The 21,881-nt window shown below is 45.1% G+C and overlaps 1 protein-coding gene across 1 annotated transcript; it reads right to left on the bottom strand.

The window, feature by feature from the left end:
* Positions 1 to 5,122: 5,122 nt before the first annotated feature.
* OPALIN (oligodendrocytic myelin paranodal and inner loop protein) lies at positions 5,123 to 20,319 on the bottom strand (the record flags this gene model as incomplete). The annotated part of the gene is made up of 6 exons (XM_080912102.1): positions 5,123 to 5,299; positions 7,444 to 7,500; positions 9,779 to 9,898; positions 11,744 to 11,779; positions 14,846 to 14,881; positions 20,233 to 20,319. 6 exons carry the CDS (start codon positions 20,317 to 20,319, stop codon positions 5,123 to 5,125), a joined length of 513 nt encoding a protein of 170 aa, XP_080768228.1.
* Positions 20,320 to 21,881: the final 1,562 nt, after the last annotated feature.

Below are 21,881 nucleotides of genomic sequence, written 5' to 3'. Positions count from 1 at the left end.
GATGGAGCTGTTGACATTGTTCTTTTCGGGTTAGACAAACTGTGCTCTGTGTTAATAAAAGATGGCTTGGGAAAGTCAGGGATTCTTTGAACTCAGAGGTTTCTGGCAGCAAGTGGATTGTATGTATACTATGCAGAGAGAATATTCTAAAGCGACTTTGAAGTCTTGATAAACCAGGATGCAGCCGTGGTTCACATTCTCAGGCTGTCTGTCCTACTGCTGCATAGAATTCATTGTCTGTTTCTCTGTTTTAATAAAAATGGTCTTGTCATTGGAGCATCCACAGAAGTGCATCAAAGCCCACCTAACTCCCGTGTGTCTCAATTTCTGTATATTGCCAATAAAAATAGTAAACAAAAGCATAAAGTTTCCTTTGCTTTATTCAGGCATTTTGTTTCTAAGCACAAATGGAAACATAGAAGAAATACAGCTTGTGGTTGATTTTGAAGGGACACATGGGTGTAATTAGTACATCAGAGGTTTCTAAGAGGACCCTGTCCCTCTGAAGTGCTGGGAGGAAGGATCCTGACTCCTAGCTGTCTGCTGTGCTCTGAGCTGGTGCCTTTATCATTCCGAGCTGTATCAGGGATGTGCTGTCATTGCTCTCTTGGATGCAAAAGAAGTTTGTAAGGTTTACATACAAGAAACTCTTCCTTTCCCACCTGGAGCTCTTTAAAGGGAGTGTAGGTTTCTTCATCTCAGGCAGTCTCTAGATCTATTCTACTTCCCGTTTCCTCCAGGAAGGCACAGGACAGAACCTATGCCCTGAAGGGATCCAAGACCACCATTGTATTGACATCATTGTCCTCAGCCTTTTGTAGAGCTGGAGGCAAACTGATCTTGCATCAGCCTGTTTCCAGGAGTTGAGGACGGGAAGGGGTTGTGCTGAAGAAGGAAAGTGATGCCCCATGAGATGGTGAGGTCTCTCCACAGGGATCCTGGTATGATTCTCCTAAGAGAATGGAAGGAATCTGGCCTCACAGGTTACTGTGCTTTTCCCCATAAAGGGTTAGTCAGCCTGACCCATATGCCTATTCTCTAAGAAATGCTTTACTACTTCTTAAGGCCTGGTCAAAAGACCTGGGTGGCAAAACGACAATCTGGTCTGCCCCAAGAGATTAGACAATTTCATACCGTTGCTTCTCTCAGAAGAGACAACCCATCTGGGCCTGTCAGTCACTTAGCCAAGAGACCACCCTTCTGTAAGGCTGTTTCACCTAAAGCTGTGCTAAGGATATAGGAGACATAACTAGCTGTCTCTTTAAGATGGTATACTTGAAGTTGCTTATAGAACTGTTGTTGCAAAACTTTGTCAAGCCTGCCTGCTTTGTCAAATTACTCAAATAAGTTTAACACTTCCTTAAAAAACAAAAAAAAAAAAAACAAAAAAAACCCCTCTTTTTCTTCCTATTGAATATAAGCCAGAGCCACTAATGCTCTGGGTTTTCTTGCTTTTTCTCTGAAGCCATATCCCTCCACTTACCATGTGACTGCATGTCTGCCATCTGACTGCAGCCCACCATGCCCAGCCAAGGCCTGTTTTCTTCTCTTCCTGAGCCTCCTCTTCCTCCCTCTCTTCTATGCATTGCAAGATTTAAAACTAACTTTCTTTCTTTCTCTTTCTTAAATGCTACTAAAATTATCCCCAAGCTGTTATCTGAGCTGTTGTTTTTAAATTCTTTTATTATCAGGGTCAGAAATAAGAAGAGGATAACCCCAAATTCCCTGGTAACATCTAGATTGCAGCGGAACACCCTGAGGCTGGGCTCAGGCAGTCCTGGGGGAAATGAGACTTCAATCTATAGCATACAAAAGCAGCCCAAGCCCTTGGGAAGTGAGTTTGATAACATTAGTTCTACCACAAGCCTGAAGCTGGGAAGCACATGGGACCCTGAAGTGAACATGTGCACAGGACTGATTGAATTCAAACTCCTTTTAATACCTTAAGGGCTCTAGGAACAAAAACCTCAGGGAATCCAAGGGTTGTCTAGCAAGGTAACAGGACATTCTGCAAACACTCGAGACAGGCCTTCCCATAGCTGATGATTGACAGATGTCTCTCCTGTCCTTTTAGCTCTATTTATCACTCCTTGAGCTTCCCATGCCCATGTGTGGAGATGAAAGAGAATCCTGGAGTGCTGGTTTAACCTATGCCATGCAGTTGGTTGCCATTCAGCCAATAGCCAGGCTGCTGTGGTCATGGGTGAACCTTTGATGTAATAGTCCATGACTGGGGCACATACCTGCATGGAGAGGTGCTAAGTGATCCCCTTTGAGTGACTGTGGCCACCCACTCCTTCCAGGGAAGTCTGCTGTAGTCAGGGTGGGAATTAACGCAGAGTCCCTTAAGGATAATACAAACTAAATTAAAGGAGTCTGGGATCCCAGGTATCAGAGGCTCCCAGTCCCCTTCCCTGCCCAGAGTAATTAGGGTTAGAGATGACAGTCTACCATGGATCTCATGACCCTCGTGACCAGAGAAACTACTCCCTCAAAGCTCACTGAGGAGTAAACAAGGTCATTTGGTGAGTCAGAGCAGGGCCTGACTAATGCTCCAAATCCTGATCTTTTCAATATATCAGTTGCCAAGAGGAAGAAGATGGAAGGAAGAAGGAAACATGGCCACAAGGCTGTTTTCAGCATGGAAGTTCCCCCACTGCCTGTTAGTGGAATCCTACTATGACACAGGGAAGGAAGGGGCCTTAGCAGACACAGGGAAGACCAAAGTGCTAGAGAACACACACAGGCTCTGTCAAGCATCCAAGGAAGAGAGACAGAGAGAAGGGAAAGGTTGCACACTTCATGTAGGGAAAGATGAGCCACAGACATTTTGTAGGTTTATAAATAGCCATTTATTTTCACCTTATTACAAAATAAGTCTTTGTACCAACAGAAACCCTGAGCCTTGCAAGTTTAGTGAAAACAATTTGAAATGAAGTTTCTACGCAATTAACTGTAATAGAATTAAGATGAAAATTCCCAAAACAACCCAGGTCATACCTTATTTTACTGATCTGTGTATTTCGATCGAGTCTCACAGCTAACCTTGGTGGTCGGTTTTATAAAACTGAGAATCTAGGTGATCAACATTCTAGGCTGGAGCTGAAACCCATGTATGTCAAAGCCAAAGTCTCCTCAAGTTCTCAAAGAGTCCAAGGTCATTCCCCATCATGTTAGAGAATGTAACCTTTAGCGCTCCTGGACATAGCTGACTGAAGATGTTCACATATGCTTGTCTAAGACCTGGGCCCATGAAAGAACAGAAAATTGAATGTCAGAGGGGCTTTAAAGGCAGATGCTAACACGTGATGGTCATTGGGTTTAGAGAGCCCTTCCCTGCTGCTCAAGAAACTGGACTATTTCTGAACAACCAGAGGCCCCATATGAGAAAAGATGGTTCTCTGGGATATCAAGGTGGCTCATGGAGATTGTGGATGTTTTCAGAGATACTCTGAGCCTCAGCTCTCCCACTGTGAAGCATGACCTGTTTCAAAGCAGTGGATGTGCACTGGAAGGCCACAAGGAAGCTGTCTGGGGAAGTGAAGGCAAAGATCGGGCCCAAACTGGTAAAGTTGTCCCTAAATGTCCCTTGGATGGCAGGTGTGGATATATCAACCCATCCCTTTGATCTTGTGTTCATCTCTGGTCCTCCTGATGTCTCTCCCTCACAAACATCTTTTCTTTATGGTACTTCCAAATAAATGCCACATTGCAAAGAAAAGTCATTAAAGAAGGTATATAGGTTTATATTAGTTACTTCTCTCATTGTTACAATAAAATCAACTTAAGGGTGGAGATGTTTGTTTTGGCTCACAGTTTGAGGGTTCGGTCTATCATGACAAGAAAGGCGTGGCAGCAGGGGTATGAGGCAGCTGGCCATACACTTTATCTGTAGTCAGGAAGCAGATAGGAATGGATTCTGCAGGCTCAACTTGAATTCCCTTTTATTCAGTCCAGAACCGCAGGCTATAGAATGATGCTGTCCACATTCAGGAAGATCTTGCTTAGTTAAATCTTCCTGAAGGTGAGTCTCCTTGGTGTTTCTAAATCCCATCAAGTTGACAATAAATATTAACCATTTCAGACTTGAGCATCCTACAGGTTAATGTGCAACACATAACATAGGTCTCTGTACTTGCAATTTGGAACCTGGTTGACACCCAAGGACAAATGGTATCCAGAGTTGAAGTAAGAAGACTGCTAGTGACAACTAGAGCTGTTTTCAAATGTCAGCAATTTAGACTGCAGGCCACAGAGAAAGTTTAGACTCCCTTGTTGACTTTGTAACTATAGATAGCAAGGACTGCAGAGAGACTGCCTGACTTGATCAGACGGGTGGGACAGGAAGGGGCAGGGAAGAACTGGGCAAGGACAGTAATCAGTATCTCTAGTGTCTACTGAGTGGAAATCACTTCCTTTATTCCCTTTATAATTTTTCCAATGGCCAAATGAATCACAGAGTATTCTCTTCTCTTTTATAAAACCCAAAACAGGCGTGGAGAGGGTAGGCGAGCTCATCAGAATTCTCGGAAGCGCTCAGCACCATGTATGACTAGGGAGTCCATATCCTGTTCTCTACTGTATGACATGAATCAGCCACATGCTTCCTTGTGTTGGGGACATGTATGGCTCCGTGTGAGCTCTACCCTGAGATACTCAAATGGCTTCTTTCACATGTCTTCTGTTCAGTTTTCTCATGTCCTAACTTGTGCCAAGCTGGCCTTGGTCAATGTACCCAGAAAAGCCAACTCCCAAAGCTTTAATTTTTTTAAAGATAACAGTTGGAGCAGGCAGAGGAGAAGGCAGGACACTCAGGAGCCAAGCCATGTCCTAAAGGCAGACTTCTTAGATTCAGAAATAGGACATATGGAGCTCATCTGGATGCACAGATAACTCACCCAGGTTGCGTTGCTGATTACACTGCAAGGCCTGAGATCTAATGAACCTACTGCAGCCATCCCATGAAGAGGAAAGGCGGCCAGATGTGTCCTGGGTCTGTAAATGAATTTGGTATGGAATGAGAGGAAGCTGGCCTCTTACCTCTCCAAGCATAAACCCTGAGCACAGATCCCGGGTTTTCGGCCCTGTTCCAGCTCTGGGTCTGCTCTCCGATTCGGTGACATCACTCTAGGCTCAGTCTGGGTATAAGCCACCAAAGTCCTCTTCTTCTCTCTATTTCTTCGGAAGGACGATAGGTGTCGGGCACGGGCTCCTCACTTCCTGAGACAGTCTTCACATATATGTGACCTTCTTGGGTGCCTCGTGGGTTCATTTCATGTGTGGGTGACTGCCTAGGGCTCTTGAAAACACAAACAGATTTTTAAAATGATATAATAGAGACCTCAGCTTCTGGCTAAGATGAACTCAAACAACTATATTGATCCTTGAGCGGAAACAGCAAGATTCAGGCCAAACATTTGAAATGATGGTTGACAAGACAGTGGCAGGAGATGAAATGTGTGACCTTGGCAGTTGCCTGAGCTCGTTGTCGTCAAGGGGTTTTCAGGCTGTGCAGCTCTCTGGCTAATTATTGTTGGCAAACTGCCTCCACCTTTTAACTTTTAATCTATTTGAGTCTTTATATTCAGAAAGTGTTTTTTTTTATATATATAAAGTTGGGTATTGCTTTTACAGCCAACCAGACTTTCTGCCTTGTAAGTGAAGCTACTTAGGCTCTTTGCGTCTAATATCAGCATTTCTCTTGCTTCTCTTTTTTATGTGCCCTATGTATTCCCTTCTTATTACTCTTCCCATGGTTTTATTCCCTGCAGACTTTAAAACCTTACTAAGTTTACTGAAAACGTGTTAGGATTTATATCACAAATATATTTATGTTAACTTAAAATTATTTATGTGCATGAATGTATTTCCTAAGTGCACATGCCTGGTATCCAAGGAGGTCAGAAGACTGCAAATGTCCTAGAATTCAAAGAATAGGCCATTGTGGGCTGTTATGCGGTACTGGGAACTGAATCCATGTCTTCTGAATAAGCAGGGAGTACTTCTGACTGCTGAGCCATCTCTCTAGTCCACAATTACACTGATTATAGAGATGCTAAAAGTACTAGGAGTTTGTGGCGGCTGACAGCTTCATGCTGCTGAGTCTTTCTATCTAGGACTATGGTATATAACCATCATAACTTAGCTATTGTTCAATGTCTTCTACTAAGTTTTATTATTTTCATGATAGGATTAGACATTTGATCAGATTTGTTCTTTAGCACTCTATGTATTTTGTTACCACTGTAAAATAGGATTTTATAAAGTTCCTTTTTCTAACTGGTAGCTCTTGCCATTAAGGAATCGTACTGCTTTTGAAATGTTTTCAGTGCTGGAAATCACACCTAGGCCTTTGCTCATGTGTAGCACATGCTATATCTCACCTGCAGTATTGTTTTTATATACAATAAACATATTTGACTATTTTTCTAAGCCCTGTAATTTATCTGTAGATTATTGAATTTTTCTATGTTAATAGGCATATATCACCTACAAATTATGATCATTTTTCATCTTCCTTTTCAAGGTTGTATTTGCCTCTTCTTACCCCATTGTGTAAGTTAGGACCTAAAGTCCAGTGCTGAATGCAAGTGATGGATATTTTGATTCACTTCTGATCTTAAAGACATATTCCCTTGGGAGTCACTTTTCAAGTTAAGTTCCTGTTCTAGCTTAGCTTTGTAAGTCCACATCAAGGTCTAGGGGAAAGTGGTGCTTGCTAGCAAGTGTAAGGATCTGAGTTTGAATCCCCAGTACCCCCACAACCCCCACCCCCACCCTGCAAAGTACAAGCACCTGCAATCCCAGCACTCTTACAGGGAGTTGGGAGGCAGTCAGGAGAATCCCTGGAAGCTTGTGGGCCAGCATCAGCAGAGAAAAATGACAAAGATCCTTCCGAAGCAAGGTGGGTGGTAAGGACTGACATCTGAAATTGTCCTCTGACTTCATCTCACAATCCATGGTATAAATACTCAAACACATGCATGTGCACACAGACACACATGTGTATGCACACATATACACTATATATCCAATAAATAAATAAGGAAATAAGTAGACTAACCAACCAGATAAGTCACAAAACCTCATTTTTCCTATTAAAATAGCCTGTTTCTTTTGTTCATTAAATTAATTGTGTGAGGTTGATTTCCTTTTCTGCTGCTGCTCTATTAATTTTCAGGACTGGGCACAGAACCGTGTGAATTCTTTGTGCTAGGTCAGCACTTTACCACTAAGCTACAACTCGACCCCTGATTCTCCAATGTTAAATCTGCTTTGAATCCCTGTCTGGTCAGTAGACACACTGCGTGCCTCCTTTGTGCTGTCACTGTATTCGGCTGGCCTCCCTGTCACAGGATCTCACCTTTGCACGAGTGACTCTTAAAACCCATTACATTACCACACTTAAGGTCACTCTTGGGGATTATAATCGCAAGTGCTTACCTCAAATATTTTGGGATTGTCATAGAGTTCTGAAATTTCACATGGTGCCTCTGTCTCCTAAAATGGTTAAAAATAAATACATAAATAAATAACAAATATATGTATGTATGTATGTGCATGCATGTATGTGTGTATACATATGTGTGTTTGTATGTGTGCATGTATATATGTATGTATGTATGTATGTATGTATGTATGTATGTATGTATGTGAAAGGCCACAGCTGTAACCATTCAAATCCTATATTTTAAACCACTGTGCACATCAGAATTTCCAGAAGCCTTTAAAACAAAATGAACACACCTATGAGAGCCCAAACAGAGAGACTCAAGAGGATGAGTCGGGAGATGGCATCAGGAGGAAGTGACCAGGAGCAGACAAGACTGGCCATGAGTTGGTAACTGGGTCCTCTGTGCTCGGCCTCTATAGTAATGATGTGTAATCGCAGCCATTCCCCTGTGCACATGCAGTGGTTTCAGGTGCCAGTCGACAACGGGGATCTTAAAATGTTAATGGAGATTCCAGAAGCCAAAGGTTTTAAATGTCATCTTAAACAGCATGACAAAGCCTCGAGCCACCCTACCTCACCCCCACCCCCTTGAGCCACCCTACCTTATCCGCACCCCCCTTGAGCCACCCTACCTCACCCCCACCCCCCTTGAGCCACCCTACCTCACCCCCACCCCCTTGCTCAGTGTCTCCCTGCTGCGTATGCTTCCCGCCTAGGACAGTTGACAAAGGAGGTCAAGACACTTCACTCACATTTACTGTTCTATTTTAAGTCATTGCATTTTATTATTGAGGGTGTTAATCTATCAGAGTGACTAATGTATTGCTATCATAGTTTGGTGTGTGTAGTACATATAGGGTTCAGTAAGTCGCAGTGTCAAGTGACCCCTACATGGCCTAGACCACCTGATGGCCCTTTGTGAATGATGTGCCAGGGACTACGTACATGATAAAAATATTGGTTGGGTTGGGAGTGAAGCTCAGTGGTTGAGTGCATGGAAATACATGGGACAGCCGGGACTTGATTCCCCACTGCCGCAATCAAACCAAGCCCCCCAACATGTTCTTGGAACAATGACACATTCTGTCATCAGAAATTCATTCACACATTCACTTATTCAATTTTGTTTTCATGTGTCTGCCTGCATGTGTGTCTGTATGACACATACATGTGGAGGCCAAAAAGCGTTGAATCCCTCGTGACTAAAGTTACAGGTGGCTGTGAGCCACCATGGGGTTGCTGGGAACAGAACCCCAGTTCCTCTGGAAGAGCAGCCAGTGTTCTTAACCACTGAGCCATCTGTCCATCCCCCAGGAACTCCTGATTTAAAGAGCACCAAAAGTTAAACCATTGCCTAAATAAATAATACTGCCATTGTCCACAATACTTTCTGTCATGCATCCAGTTTACAGCTTGTCGATAACTCACACCGTGACAAACATTACTGCCCATTGTCTCCCGCCATCTTTCCACTGCCTCTTAACCTATGTGGTGTTTATATTTATGGCCAGGTTTCATTATTGTTGTGGTGGTGCTGGGGTTCCGTTCTATACCCTTGCATGTTTTAGGCAAGCACTGTACTGAACGTTACACCCCCACCCTGAGAGGGGAGTTTCATGACACTTTTTATTGAGCTGAACTAACTATGGCATAGAAGATGTCCAGCCACCTGTCCAGGTTCATATAAATCATACCATTCAGAGCCTGGACTAGAAGCCAGTCTTTCTGTCTCCCCATGTCAATATCAACCAGTATAAAAGCAGCCATGTTTGTTTATACATAGAGAGTTAAATTGGAACCCAGAGACCATCTGACGCACATCATACTGTGAAGCCTTGTCGGATGGGATGTCAGGTGTGCGTGCACATCCTAATGTGTGTGAGTCATGGCCTTTTAAACACAAGAGTGGGCAAGGTTATGGTCTTATCATACTCCTCCCAAGGATACTTCATCATGTTCTTGCCATCTAATAATGAGACTTGTGCCCTTTCTCTCCATAAGTGTAGATGACACCCCACTGCACAAACATATGCTTACATGTCACCAGTCATTTCCCTCCATTCCTATTTTTGCCAACTCCCCCCCCCCCCATGTCATCCTATTGCCAGAGATTTGCTCAAGCAACCAGGGAGTTACGTGCAAATCAGCTCTGCCTGAATCTACTGACAAAGGACATCACAGAGCAGAAACATTTTCTGCCTTGTCTTCAGACACAGCACAGGTCCTGAGTTTTGACATGCTTACAGCAGACAGAGGCCTGGTACACTGAGGTACCGATTCAAGCTATGCCAAGAAGCAACCATCACCTCAACAGGCTCATCTCACCTCGATGGGCTCATTGGTGGTTCTTCTTCGCTGGATCAATGTAAACAGCAAGGCTACCAGCAGGGCTGTGGCCAGCAGAGATGGGATTCCGGCTGCTAGTCCAATAGAGGGACCACAGTCCTGCTACAGAGAGATAAAACAGAGTCAGAAAAGCCCAGATTCTTCAAGAAGAGAGGATACAGCAGCCACTGTAGCACATGCCTTTAATCCCAGCATCTGGGAGGTGGAGGCAAATCTCTGTGAGTTTGAGGCCGGCTTGGTCTACAAAGCAAGTCCAGGACAGCCAGGGCTGGTGACACTGAGAAACCCTGTCTCAACAAACAGAACAGAATAGAAGATACACTCAGTGATTAAAATAAATAAACAAAAAAGGTGCATGGGCCCCAGATGCATTGGAGAAATGAAATATTTCATAAGACATTTGTGCTGCATATGACCAATGACTTCCTATCCTAGGACCTAATTTATATGGTTTAGGTCCTTTTGGAATGTTGATCCTGTGCTAGAAAAAATGGACAACTGATTTAAACAGGGGCCTCTCAGAACAGAAGCACAAACTGCCCTGCAGAAGAGGAAAAGCCAAGGTTTTTCAGTTCAGAGCTTTGTCTCCTCCCCTAAGGGAGTGTTTCAGAAGAAAAGGAAGAAGAGACAGAAGTCAAGAGAGACTAGAGAAATCAGTGTCTTATGCTCAAGACAGGAGCATCCCACACATGAACTCACCACAGCTGTGTTGTCTGCACAAGATCCAGTTAGTCAGGGATCTAGCGGAGCTCGAGGTGGGGCACATGAGCTCCCACAGCTGACTGCAGAGATGCTGGTAGTTAAGGGCTTTCAGCATAGAGAGAGCCAGTTTTCTCTAGAGGTTTGGTCCCTGGTAGGTTGGCCATACTCCAGTGTCTGGCTCCAAAACTATGTGTATTAGGGTGGCTCGAATTGGATTAGCAGTTATTAAAACAAAATTAAAAGGACATGAAGTTTCAAGGGTGGTGTAGGGGAATTTAAAAGGAGCTGGAGTTGAGAGTGGGGGATGAATATATTGAAATACATTGTGTGCACTCTCAAAATTCTAGAAGAACAAATAAAATATTATTCTAAAAAGAATAACAGATAGAAAAACAAGACATCAGTGTTGTGTGTATATCCAGGGCCATCTGTTATTACTTTGAAAACATGTACACAGAATGCATGATCCAGCTTTCAAGTGTCCACTTAGATCTGACTGGTACCAGGCATGCCTGTAGCACCACAAGGTTTCAGGGTTGCAGATTTTTCTGCAAACACGAAAGATGCAAATTACTATAAACATGCTACAAATACAATGCCAGTAGGGTGTGAAAACCGGTGCCACAGATACACAGAACAAGGACTGTTTGCAGAAGGTCATTTCACACATAAAACTGATGCTCAGATCAAGACCTAGAATTCTCCCCATCCCTTACATGTGATCACCATCCCGAAGTCTATCACTGTAGATGAATCTTGTCTGGTTTCCAAAACTCTTCTATCCCTGGCTGCTTTTCTCCATGTTCTGTGGATTTGTTTGTTTATATGTTTGTTTGCTTGCTTGCTTGCTTTTTATTTACTTGTTTATTTAATGTGCATGTATGTGCACCTTATGCATGCAGGAGCCTTCGGAGGTCAGAAGAGAGTGTAAGAGCCTCAAGAACTAGGTTGCAGGCAGTTGTGAGTTACCATGTGGGTGCTGGGAACTGAACAGGGGTCTCCGGTAAGTGTTCTTCACTGCTGAGCCATCTCTCCAGTGTCACGGCCTGTGGTTTCACAGTCTCTCTGTTGTTTTTGAGCAGGGTTGGTCATGGGCATAATTATTGAGTCTAGTCCTGGACGTGAGGAGAGCTCACAAGTCAAACTTTAATCCTCAAAATTAATGCAAGAGACGGGGAGAGCACTCTACGCTCATGTTATGGACATCAGAGCCAAGGCTTGGTCGTGGGAGTGGACACTTACTGTGGCTTTGGCACTCGTGGTAACTGGAGAGGAAGTCTGTGTGAAAAGAGAATATGCTATATAAGAAGACAAAAATCTGTTGAACACACAACATGCAAAGCACCCCATCACCCCTGAAGTCAAATTCCAGGAGAACATCTTTCTGCTAACCAATCAACAGCAGCGACTGCAAATATAGCCTTGTATGGCTGCTTCCCAAGTAAGAGTCAGAGTGAAATTAGGCTGCAAGGAAAATGAATTTCAAAAGTCGAGTGACATTGTTACCATCTACCCAGTGAATCACCATAACGTATTGTACATCTCCTGTCTCTGGCCTTCAGGCTGGGGCCAGCACACTTCAGCTCACTTGTACCCATGAGGAGAAAGCCTCTTAAGGAAGCCATGTCTGCTTCCAGACACACAGTAAGGCAAGTGGCATCTGGAGATCATCCATGGGCCTGGGTTGTGCCCGCACTGAGCAGTAACTTACATCATTCTGGTTGACATCTCAGCTTGAGGAAGGGGAGGTGCTACCTGTCACTCCTGTCTGAGGTAGTTCAAGTGCATCTCTGGAAACAAAGCATTACACGAGCAATTGTGTGCCCTGTTACATGGAGTCCCAGTGGGCCCTGGGGCCTCAGTGGTAGGGTACTGGCACATAGTACATGGGATTCCTCTCATGGTTAACAGGGATACAATGATCACAGATCGGAGGCTTGCTCTGCCTAAGGTGGAAGGCTTCTTCCTCTGCATAGCAGCTGCAGAGTCTTAAGCTCACTCCACCAGCTAAACCAGGGTAAGCAGTGGCTAAGAGGATAGCTTAGTGTCTAAGCCTTGGGACCAGAGTTCAGATCCCCAGGACCCATGTAAATATCTGGGGGAAGTCATGACCTCCCATAACTTCAGGTTCAGATGGCAGAGAATGGATTCCTAGAGCAAGCTGGATAGCAAGACTAGCCACATCCACACCAGCAAGCTCTGGGTTTGATTGAGAGGCCTTGCATCAATGAATAAGGTGAAAGAATCATGGAGGATGATTCTGACCATCAACCATGGGCCTCCACATGCACACACATGTGTATGTACACACACACACACACACACACACACACACATACGCATGACCATGTACATGCATGCACATTGCTGCACACCACATATACACACGTGAAAGCTAAAAAAGAACGATCATTAAAGAAGGACAGTAATAGCTACCTCTGGGGATTTTTTAGGGTTCACATGAGCACCTCAATCATGACCTTACTACGTCATCCCTTTAAAGCATTCACAGCATTAATCGGGTCTATTTTTATTTAATCCTCTCAGTGACCTTGATGACCACAATGGCCATGGATAACCTGAACATGAGCATTTGAACTCCAGAACAGTCCTCTTTGTCCCCTCGTGGTCTGTTGTGCCTGACATGACTACTTTCACATTAACACAACCCCACACACTCTCATATTACTGGAATCCTGCAGTATCCTGTTGCAAATTATGGTCTTTCTGAGGATGTTGGGGAGATTATTTATTATTATTTCAGGTAAGGTATTTTGTTGTCAAGGTACAGAAATTGACTTGGGCTTGTTAGGGCAAAAATTAAAATATTTATCAGGCACAGTGGGGTACACACCTTTAATTTCAACACTTGGAAGGCAGAGAGATCTTGAGTTTAAGACTATCCTAGACTACAGGCAACATTCAGTTTCTAAATAAGTAATTTTTTCCAAGACAGGGTTTCTCTATGTAACAGAGCCTGGCTGTCCTGGACTCGCTTTGTAGACCAGACTGGCCTGGAATTCACAGAGATCCACCTACCTCTGCCATCTGAGTACTGGGATTAAAGGTGTGCACTAGCAGCAGCTGGCTCTAAATAAATCATTTAAAGGGAGTTAACACCTAGAACATAGAGCCAACTCGTGGAGTCCAGGCGAGAAGCTGGCTTCTCTAGATCCTGAAGGTGTGGGGGGGGGAGCTTAGGGCGAGGCTTCCCTCTCTCCATCTCTCCCAGGCAGCATGGCCACCTCCCTGTTTACATCCCATTTCTCCTGGTGGGATTTGTGCTCTCATGAACACCTGTTAATTGCATGTGCAATGTTTGTGGAGCATTCTCTGTGCGCCAGGCCGTCCAAGCCCTTTTCCCACGTTGACTGACACAATTCACACTACCGAGTGAAGCAGGACCAACATGGCGTCCATTTTATAGATGAGGGAAGCACAACACAGGCAAGTTAAGTGCCTCAAGTAAGCTGTCACAGCCCTCGGTCACACAGATTCAGCAATAGCTTTACACACTGAAAGAATGCTCAGTTTTGATTGGCCCAGTCACTCCCTTCCCACACTCCACACTAAGGAACTAATTTCAGATACGGACGCAGCCAGTGTAGTGGCGCATGCCTGTCATTCGTGCACTAGGTGATGAAAGCAGGAGTGTTGCAGGTTCAGGGCCAATTGTATCTATACCAGAAACTCATGAAAGACTGCAAACGAGTCTTACCCATAATGATGTCCATCACAACGTTATTTCCGTCTGGAACTCATTATATAAACAAAACACTTGAAGACTAACATGTGACTATCATCTCTTGTAGCTATTAATACTGATGGAAAATATTAAAGGTATAAAAGTACGGGTATAGTAAGAGTACACCAAAGGAAGAACAAATCTGAGTACAAGTAGTGTCAGACAGAAGGGGCGCTGCTGCATATATAAAGTTAGACAGCAGGGGGCGCTGCTGCACAGTGTTTTCTGCTGAAGGAAGTTTAGGGATTTGATTTTCTTTTTCAAAATGTACATTTATACTTGTCATCGTCGTTGTTGTCGTCGTTGTTGTTGTTTTAAAACCCATAGGGTGGACAGAGAGAACTGGCTGGCTCCAATATGTTGTCTTGACTTCTGTACACATATCATGGTACATGTACACCCCCCTCACACACGGAGGGAACACACACACACACACACACACACACACACACACGAAGGGAATAACTTAAATTAAAACAAACATTGCTCAAAGCAGACTACACTTTCTATTTGGTGCACGTAGGGCAAGGTTCTGTGGTTCCAATGTAAGTCCTGTGACCTTCACTGACGTCCCTGGAGTCAGGGGTCTAACTACTTACTGTATTCGACAGCAGTGTAAAGTTCAGTGAAAAACTCTGCAAGAGAGAAAAAGAACATTAAAACTCCCGGGGATAAGTTAGCAACCCCCGAACCTCTGCCTCTAAGCCACAGCAACCCAGGGAGAGACGTACTGAACCCAGAGATGTGCTACACCAGCATCTCTCGGTCCCCGTCTCAGAACAGTCACCACAGGAGCCTGGCATGCTGGATATCTGTCTGTGCCCACAGCAATGAATCTTCCCTTCTCCCTCTCCAGCTCCCCAGCCAGGAATAGACTGAGGAGTTCATTAAAGCTCCGGAAACTGACTTTTCCCAGAATGCCTTTCGAGGGGAGAATTGTGAGAACTTAGAAATACTTAGTACTATTTTCATCATTGAGCAGATCAGCTCCCCCAAGTGGGATGGTTCAAGCCCTGACTATTAACAACCTTATGGGGAGAGTTAACTAGAGAAAGACGGAGCTGCTGGGGGGGAGGGGGCGGGGAGCGACAGGTACCCAGTCAGGTAGCAGAGAGTTGAACTTAACCCAGCTCTGCCTGGAACTCATTCTGCATCTGGCTTACCCTTCCCAACTGTGTACAATCAATATATAAACTTTCCAGCACACCACCCTGCATACCAAATTCCTCACAAATGCCTCTTATTAGGATCAGGTCCTGCCGAGGCTTCTGGCAGCTCCTTTATGCCCCTCCCCCATCCCTCCCCATCATTCCAGTTTGGGCTGATTGACACATATTTTTCTAACAATATCAAGTCCCTTCCCTGCTGCTGGGAGCAATGGGTGGATCCTACCATGGCTCTGTTTCTTCTTTCTACCTGCTAGACTTCCATCCATCCCTATTCCTGGTTCCTGGCTGAGGCCTCTTCTAGTCCCATCTCCTGGTACCCCTGTTCCTCCTGCCTCCTAGCTCTTGATCATCTCTATAGCACCCCAAAACTGGATCTGTTACTCAATCAGCAAACCTTTGCTAAATTTTCATATTAAATGCTTTCTGACAATAAAAATATGGAGTTGGGGGGGGCAGAGAAATGGCTCAGCAGGTAAAAGCACTTGCCACACAGGTATGATGACCTGGGTTCCATCCCTGAGACCCACATAAAGGTGAAAGGAGAGAATCAACTCCTCAGAGTGGTTCTCTAACCCACACACAACTGAGAAGACACAAGAACATCTCTCCCCCACTAGTAAGTTTTGACTAAAAATAGAAATAAATGAAGAAGATTAAAGTATCCCAAAAAACATAGGAGGCCTGAAGTGGCTCAAAATGCAAAAGACCTCACTGCACAGGAGAAGAGAGAACAGCCCGAGGACTCATGAGAGATCACAGCATGAACAAGTGAGAAGTTTCAGCTCCTCTCAGAAAATCTTGTTCTGGTGCTGGGTCCAGATCATAGGGCTTGAGGCCAGGTCCTGATCACAGAACCCCATGAGTGCAAAACCAAGAAGACCTACTGGCCTGTGGGCTGGAGGTCACATGGGCTAAGGGATGGTAACGTCCCGACTCCACCCTAAAGATTGGATCCTTTATTAAGATGGCCTATCCAGTTCATACACCACGATAGCTACTTTTCCCACTGCTCTGCCATGTGGTAACAGTGCATTTTCCCTTTACAGGGGAAGCTCCCAAGGCCAGAGAACGGCAATGAGTCACCACACAGCAAAGTCAGCTGTCACCAGAACCAGAGTCCTCTGGTGACACTTCCCTAACAATCCATAGGGGTTCCCTGAAACACCCCAGTTTCTGAAGTTGAATCAACAAACTTTTTCCGGACTGCTAGAGGCAGGGTGGCCCCTGAGACACTCAGGTCACGGCCTCTTTGCCCAAGAGCTCCAACCGCTGCCCTTTATGTTGATGCTACCCAAGCCTACAGGTGCCCAAGCACACTTACTGATCACCATGGTGATGCAGCTGCCCAGACTTATCTCATCCGTAGTGATGTCAGGAGGCCACAGACAAAGCTTCCTTTGGAGGAGATGGAAGAAGGAGGCCGAAAACAAGAGGGACTTTTCGTGTGTTGTTTATCGGGTGATGAAGGTTTTGGCCAATTTCAGAAAGACTTTCATATTTTTGTAGAAACAGTGTCATGCTGTCACGGCAGGGGAAAGATGGCACAGAGCCCTCTAGAGATGCAGCTGTCAGGAGGGGGTGGTGCTAAGGCAACCCTGGGCTCTGAGTCACCCGATCTGGGAGTGAATACAGCCTCTGACACTTTGAGGTTGTTTGGTCTTGGAGAACACACACTTTTGGGTCTCCGTATCCTCACAGACCCCTCTATCCTGTCAGGCTCCGTTCTCCATCCTGGGAATGGGGTACTGCTCTTCCTCCTCACTTCCCAGGAAAAGCCCAAGAGACGGACACACTATCTGTGGCAGCTCCTTCCAGCCTGCAAATGTTCTGGACTGGTGGAGATCACGTCATGTCATGTTCTTTAAGGTGTGTCTAGCACAGAGCTAGCACAGGGAAGCCACTCAGCAGGTGCTTGGCCGGTGGAGTTGTTAGCATCAAGCACCCATAGTAAAGAAACTAAACTGTTTATTAGTGTCACCTATAGAATACTTCTAAGGGCCCTTATGTTGAGGTTTGGTCTTTTGTTATGTACTGTAATGCTAACTATTGGTCCCCAAGGCCCGGATGCTCCCAGGGATGAGAGAATCTGCACATATACACAATAACGCCACGTGACTTTTCTTAATTTAAACTGTTGCTCCAATAAAGATGCCAACAGCCCATAGCCGGACAGAAGAGAGGTAGGTGGGGTTTCAAATCCCATGTGAGGCCTGCAGTAGCTGCATATGGCATATATCCTTCAGCATAATGTCCTCCAAGTCACCCAGGGCTATGGTAAACCTTGGAACCTCCTCAGTAAAGATTGGATAATATTCAGCCAGGAACATTATATGCACACATATATATTCAATATAGACACTCCATATTTATGCATACACATGTATAAAATATAGTTAATGTAAGTACTCCATATTTATACACACACACATACATTGGATATATTTAGTATCAGCACTTCAGTGGCTCATCCACTGTCGGTGGCTTGTGTTATTTTCAGGGAAGTTCATAGATTTTAGCAGCACTGATCCAGAAGGGCTCTAGTATACAAACTGCCACAGGATACCCTTCAGCAACTTGATCTTGGCTCAGACTGACTCTGAGATTATTATATTAATGAAGGAGTTGATCCCCTATCTCAACCCATCTGAGACCCTCTGCTGAAAAAAAAAATCTAATTTCCAGTAATTGGGCAATAAATAAACGTGTTTTGGCAAAAGTTTGGCATGTGTGTGTGTGTGCATGTGTGTGTGTGTATTACTTTATATTATTTCTCCTAGAATAAGTAGAAAAAATTAGGGCTTATAAACCAGTGTTTATAATCAAAGCCATTTTAATTTTTAAATGGTATGTAATATATATATTATATTTATTATGTTATATACTATTACAAGGTCATTTTCATATAGATATATAAGGTACTTTAAGCATGCCCTGCTATTCTCTCTCACACTTCCAGTTTCACTTCTACTTTTAAGTCTACACACACACACACACACACACACACAGGTCAAATAAACATATATTATATATCTATATATTAGCTATTAAGTATATATGTGTATGTAGATAGATAGATAGATAGATGATTTTATGTATCTATAAAGTCTAGAACTCACACAAAGAAAAAAGCCCCCTGATTTTTCCTCCTGATTTAGCAAATGTTCCTGGCCAGCTGACGTCCAGCTACGCATCACACATCAGTAAGAAGAGGTGACGTCCACACACTGAGAAAGAGAAAGCATCCAGCACAGGACTGAACAAGAAGCAGGTGGGACTGCTGACCTGAACCCAAGGCTTCCTCCACAGGAACTGAGGAGTGCTTCCTCCTCTCGGCATCCCCCCAAGACAGGAAGGAAAGCTTTGCATTAATAGTTGAGGTCAGCACATATTAGAGGAGATTTTTTTAAAATTAGTACTTTTCACCTAGGAACATAATTAAAAGCCAACCTCCAAGACTTTGTTGTAATAATATAATAAATTATATATGTACATGTGTATCATATAAGTTATGTGTATTGAACTGGAAGACATGAGCCTTAAAGTCTTGGAATTGGGTTACGGTGAAAGAAAGAAAGGTTAGGCTGAGAAAAGATGCGAACTCTTACCATTTCTGACAGGCTCCCTTGGCAAGCTTCTCTCTCACTGGCACTGTGGGTCCTGTGTCTCCCATTTGTAGGCCACCCGCTGGGAACAATGGGGAGGCAGGGCTAGAGGTACTTCCAGGAAAGCCCTTGCCACACCATGTATGGTCAGGGGAGTAGCCAAGCCCTCCTGATGAGCTTCTCCTGCACACTGCATGCGTGTGGCCTGAGTCTGCCTTCTCTTTGTCCTTATTTCTGTCCTTTCTACTCTGCAGCAAAGAAAGCCACAAGCTGGCCTGAGAGCTTGGAGCTCTGGCAGCTGCAGCCACTGCCATTAGTGGGTGACGGGCCTAAAGAGGTGGCTCGGTAATTTTGAGATCACATACTGCTCTTGCAGAGGTCCAGAGTTCAGTTCCAACCACTCTCTTTAGACAACTCACAACAGCCTGTGACTACAGTCCCCAGGGACCCTACATGTTCTTCTGACCTCTGCGGACACAGTCACACTACACACTGTGTATGTGCGGTGAGGGGGGGGCGGGGGGGGGGACTGTGGAACAAGACTGAGGTGAGCTGCTCCAGGCCTCACACTAAACATTCCTAGCCATGATGTGGGCAACACGACATCCGCATTAGCACAAGAAATGGCAGCATGAGAGGTGCTGAGGCTGTTCTGGGAGGGGCAGGGTTGTGGCTTCCACAAGGAGCAGCATGCCCAGCAGTCCGTGACCAGCCTGGTGACAAGTTTGGCTTCCAGCAATCCTGCCTTGCGTGAGTCCAAGTCTCCTAGGGATGAGGCTTCTTTCAGTAGTTTATGATGTCTGTCGTGAGTTTGCCTCTTAAAACAGTGAGTTGTAGGGCTGGAGAGACAGTTCAGTCAGCAGTGTGCCTGCCTGGCACTGGCGGTAGAGATAGGTGTCCTGTGTCCTGTGTCCTGTGTCCTGTGTCTCTGTGTCCTATGTCCCTGTGTCTTGTGACCCTGTGTCCTATGTCCCTGTGTCTTGTGACCCTGTGTCCTATGTCCCTGTGTCCTGTGTCCTATGTCCCTATGTCCTGTGTCCCTGTATCTTGTGTCCTGTGTCCCTGTGTCCTGTGTGTCCTGTGCCCTGTGTGTTCTGTGTCCCCGTGTCCTGTGTCCTTGTGTCCTATGTCCCTGTGTCCCTGGGTCCCTGTGTCCTGGCTATCTATGCTCAAGGCCACATAGGTCTTTTCTGGCTGTCTTTACAATGTACTTACCAGCTCCCAACTCTCCTCTGATGGCTTCATCATCTCTTCAGAAGAATGGTTGGCAGCTTTAGCTAAGTGGTATTTCAGCCTAAGCATCTCGCCTCAGGCATTATTGCCTGGCTGTATGCAGAGAAGAGAGTCAAAGGACCAGGCTCTGGGAGACAATGGATTGCTCCTCAGATTTCAATGGCAGGGATTCCTGGACAGTCCCCTGAGGATGTCCTTAGGAAAATGTGCTCCAAAATGTACAGGACACAAGACACAGGGACACAGGAGCACAGGACACAGGGACACAGGAGAAAGGGCACAGGGACACAGGGACACAGGAGCACAGGACACCCTTTTGCCGATTGATCAAGACTCTGGTTCTCGAAGGAGGAAGTCCTCAGTCTGGGGTGAGCCACGTGTCAAGGAAGAGTGCTTCAGGGTCCCTGCAATGCTCAGAAGTGGATTTGCACAACACACTTGGAAGTGTTAAGCCAAGGAAATTGGACGCATGAGGTAAACAGGCTCCCCTCCTCTGGAAGTACAGAGACTCCATCATGTATAAGGCAGTCATGCCCAACAGCCCTGCTGTAAATTACAAACATCATAAGTCAAAAATTCATGATGGATGAGCGTTTTGATGTGTTCTTGGTTTCGGTTTGCAAGGAAAGGTCATCCAGAGACTGCCCCACCTGGGGATCCATCCCATACACAGTGACCAAACCCAGACAATATTGTGGATGCCAGAAAGTGCATGCTAACAGGAGCCTGATATAACTGTCTTCTGAGAGGCTCTGCCAGAGCCTGACAAATACAGAGGTGGATGCTCGCAGCCAACCATTGGACTGAGAACAAGGTCCCCAATGGAGGAGCTGGAGAAAGAACTGAAGGAGCTGAAGGGGTTTGCAACCCCATAGAAAGAACAACAAAAGCAACTAACCAGACCCCCCAGAGCTCCCAGGGACCAAACCACCAATCAAAGAGCACACATGGAGGGACTCATGGCTCCAGCCACACATGTAGCAGAGGATGGCCTTATTAGGCATCAATGGGAGGAGAGGCCCTTGGCCCTGTGAAGGCTTGATACCCCACTGGAGGGGAATGCCAGGGCAGGGAGATGGGAGTGGGGGAGTGGGTGGGTGGGGGAGCACCCTCATAGAGGCAGGGGAAGGGGGATGGGAAGGGGATTCCAGAGGGGAAACTGGGAAAGGGGATAACATCTGAAATGTAAATGAAGAAAATATCCAATAAAAAAAGGAAAAAGACTCATGGAACACGCCCAACCTCCCAAACTTCACAGCTTGGTAACAATAAATATAGTGTCATTTTGCTGACACTTGTGACCACATGGTGCCATGAGAGAGTATCTTGCCACACACTGCTTGCCTTAGTCAAAAAATGAAGATTAGACATTTGAGAGCATGGTTTCTGCTGAATGAGTATCAGTTTTACACCACCGTAAGGGTTTTTTTTCCCCAAGAAAACTGTTTAGTCCAACCATTGTAAGTTTGGGGCTTTCTGTCTTGGGCCAGAGGAAGATCTCCTTAGAAGCAGCAGAAGGGATATCCTTAGTGAGGGTGGGGACCCAAACTCTGATTCTCCAGTCACTTACTTTTTCTCCTAGTCAGACCAATGACTGTCTAAACGCTTAGTGGCTGCCTAGAATTCTATAT

This window comes from Micromys minutus, assembly GCF_963924665.1.
Source record: "Micromys minutus genome assembly, chromosome: 2".
Taxonomy (NCBI): domain Eukaryota; kingdom Metazoa; phylum Chordata; class Mammalia; order Rodentia; family Muridae; genus Micromys; species Micromys minutus.
Note: the sequence above shows the minus strand (reverse complement) of the source record. Positions and strands in the feature narration are given on the sequence as shown.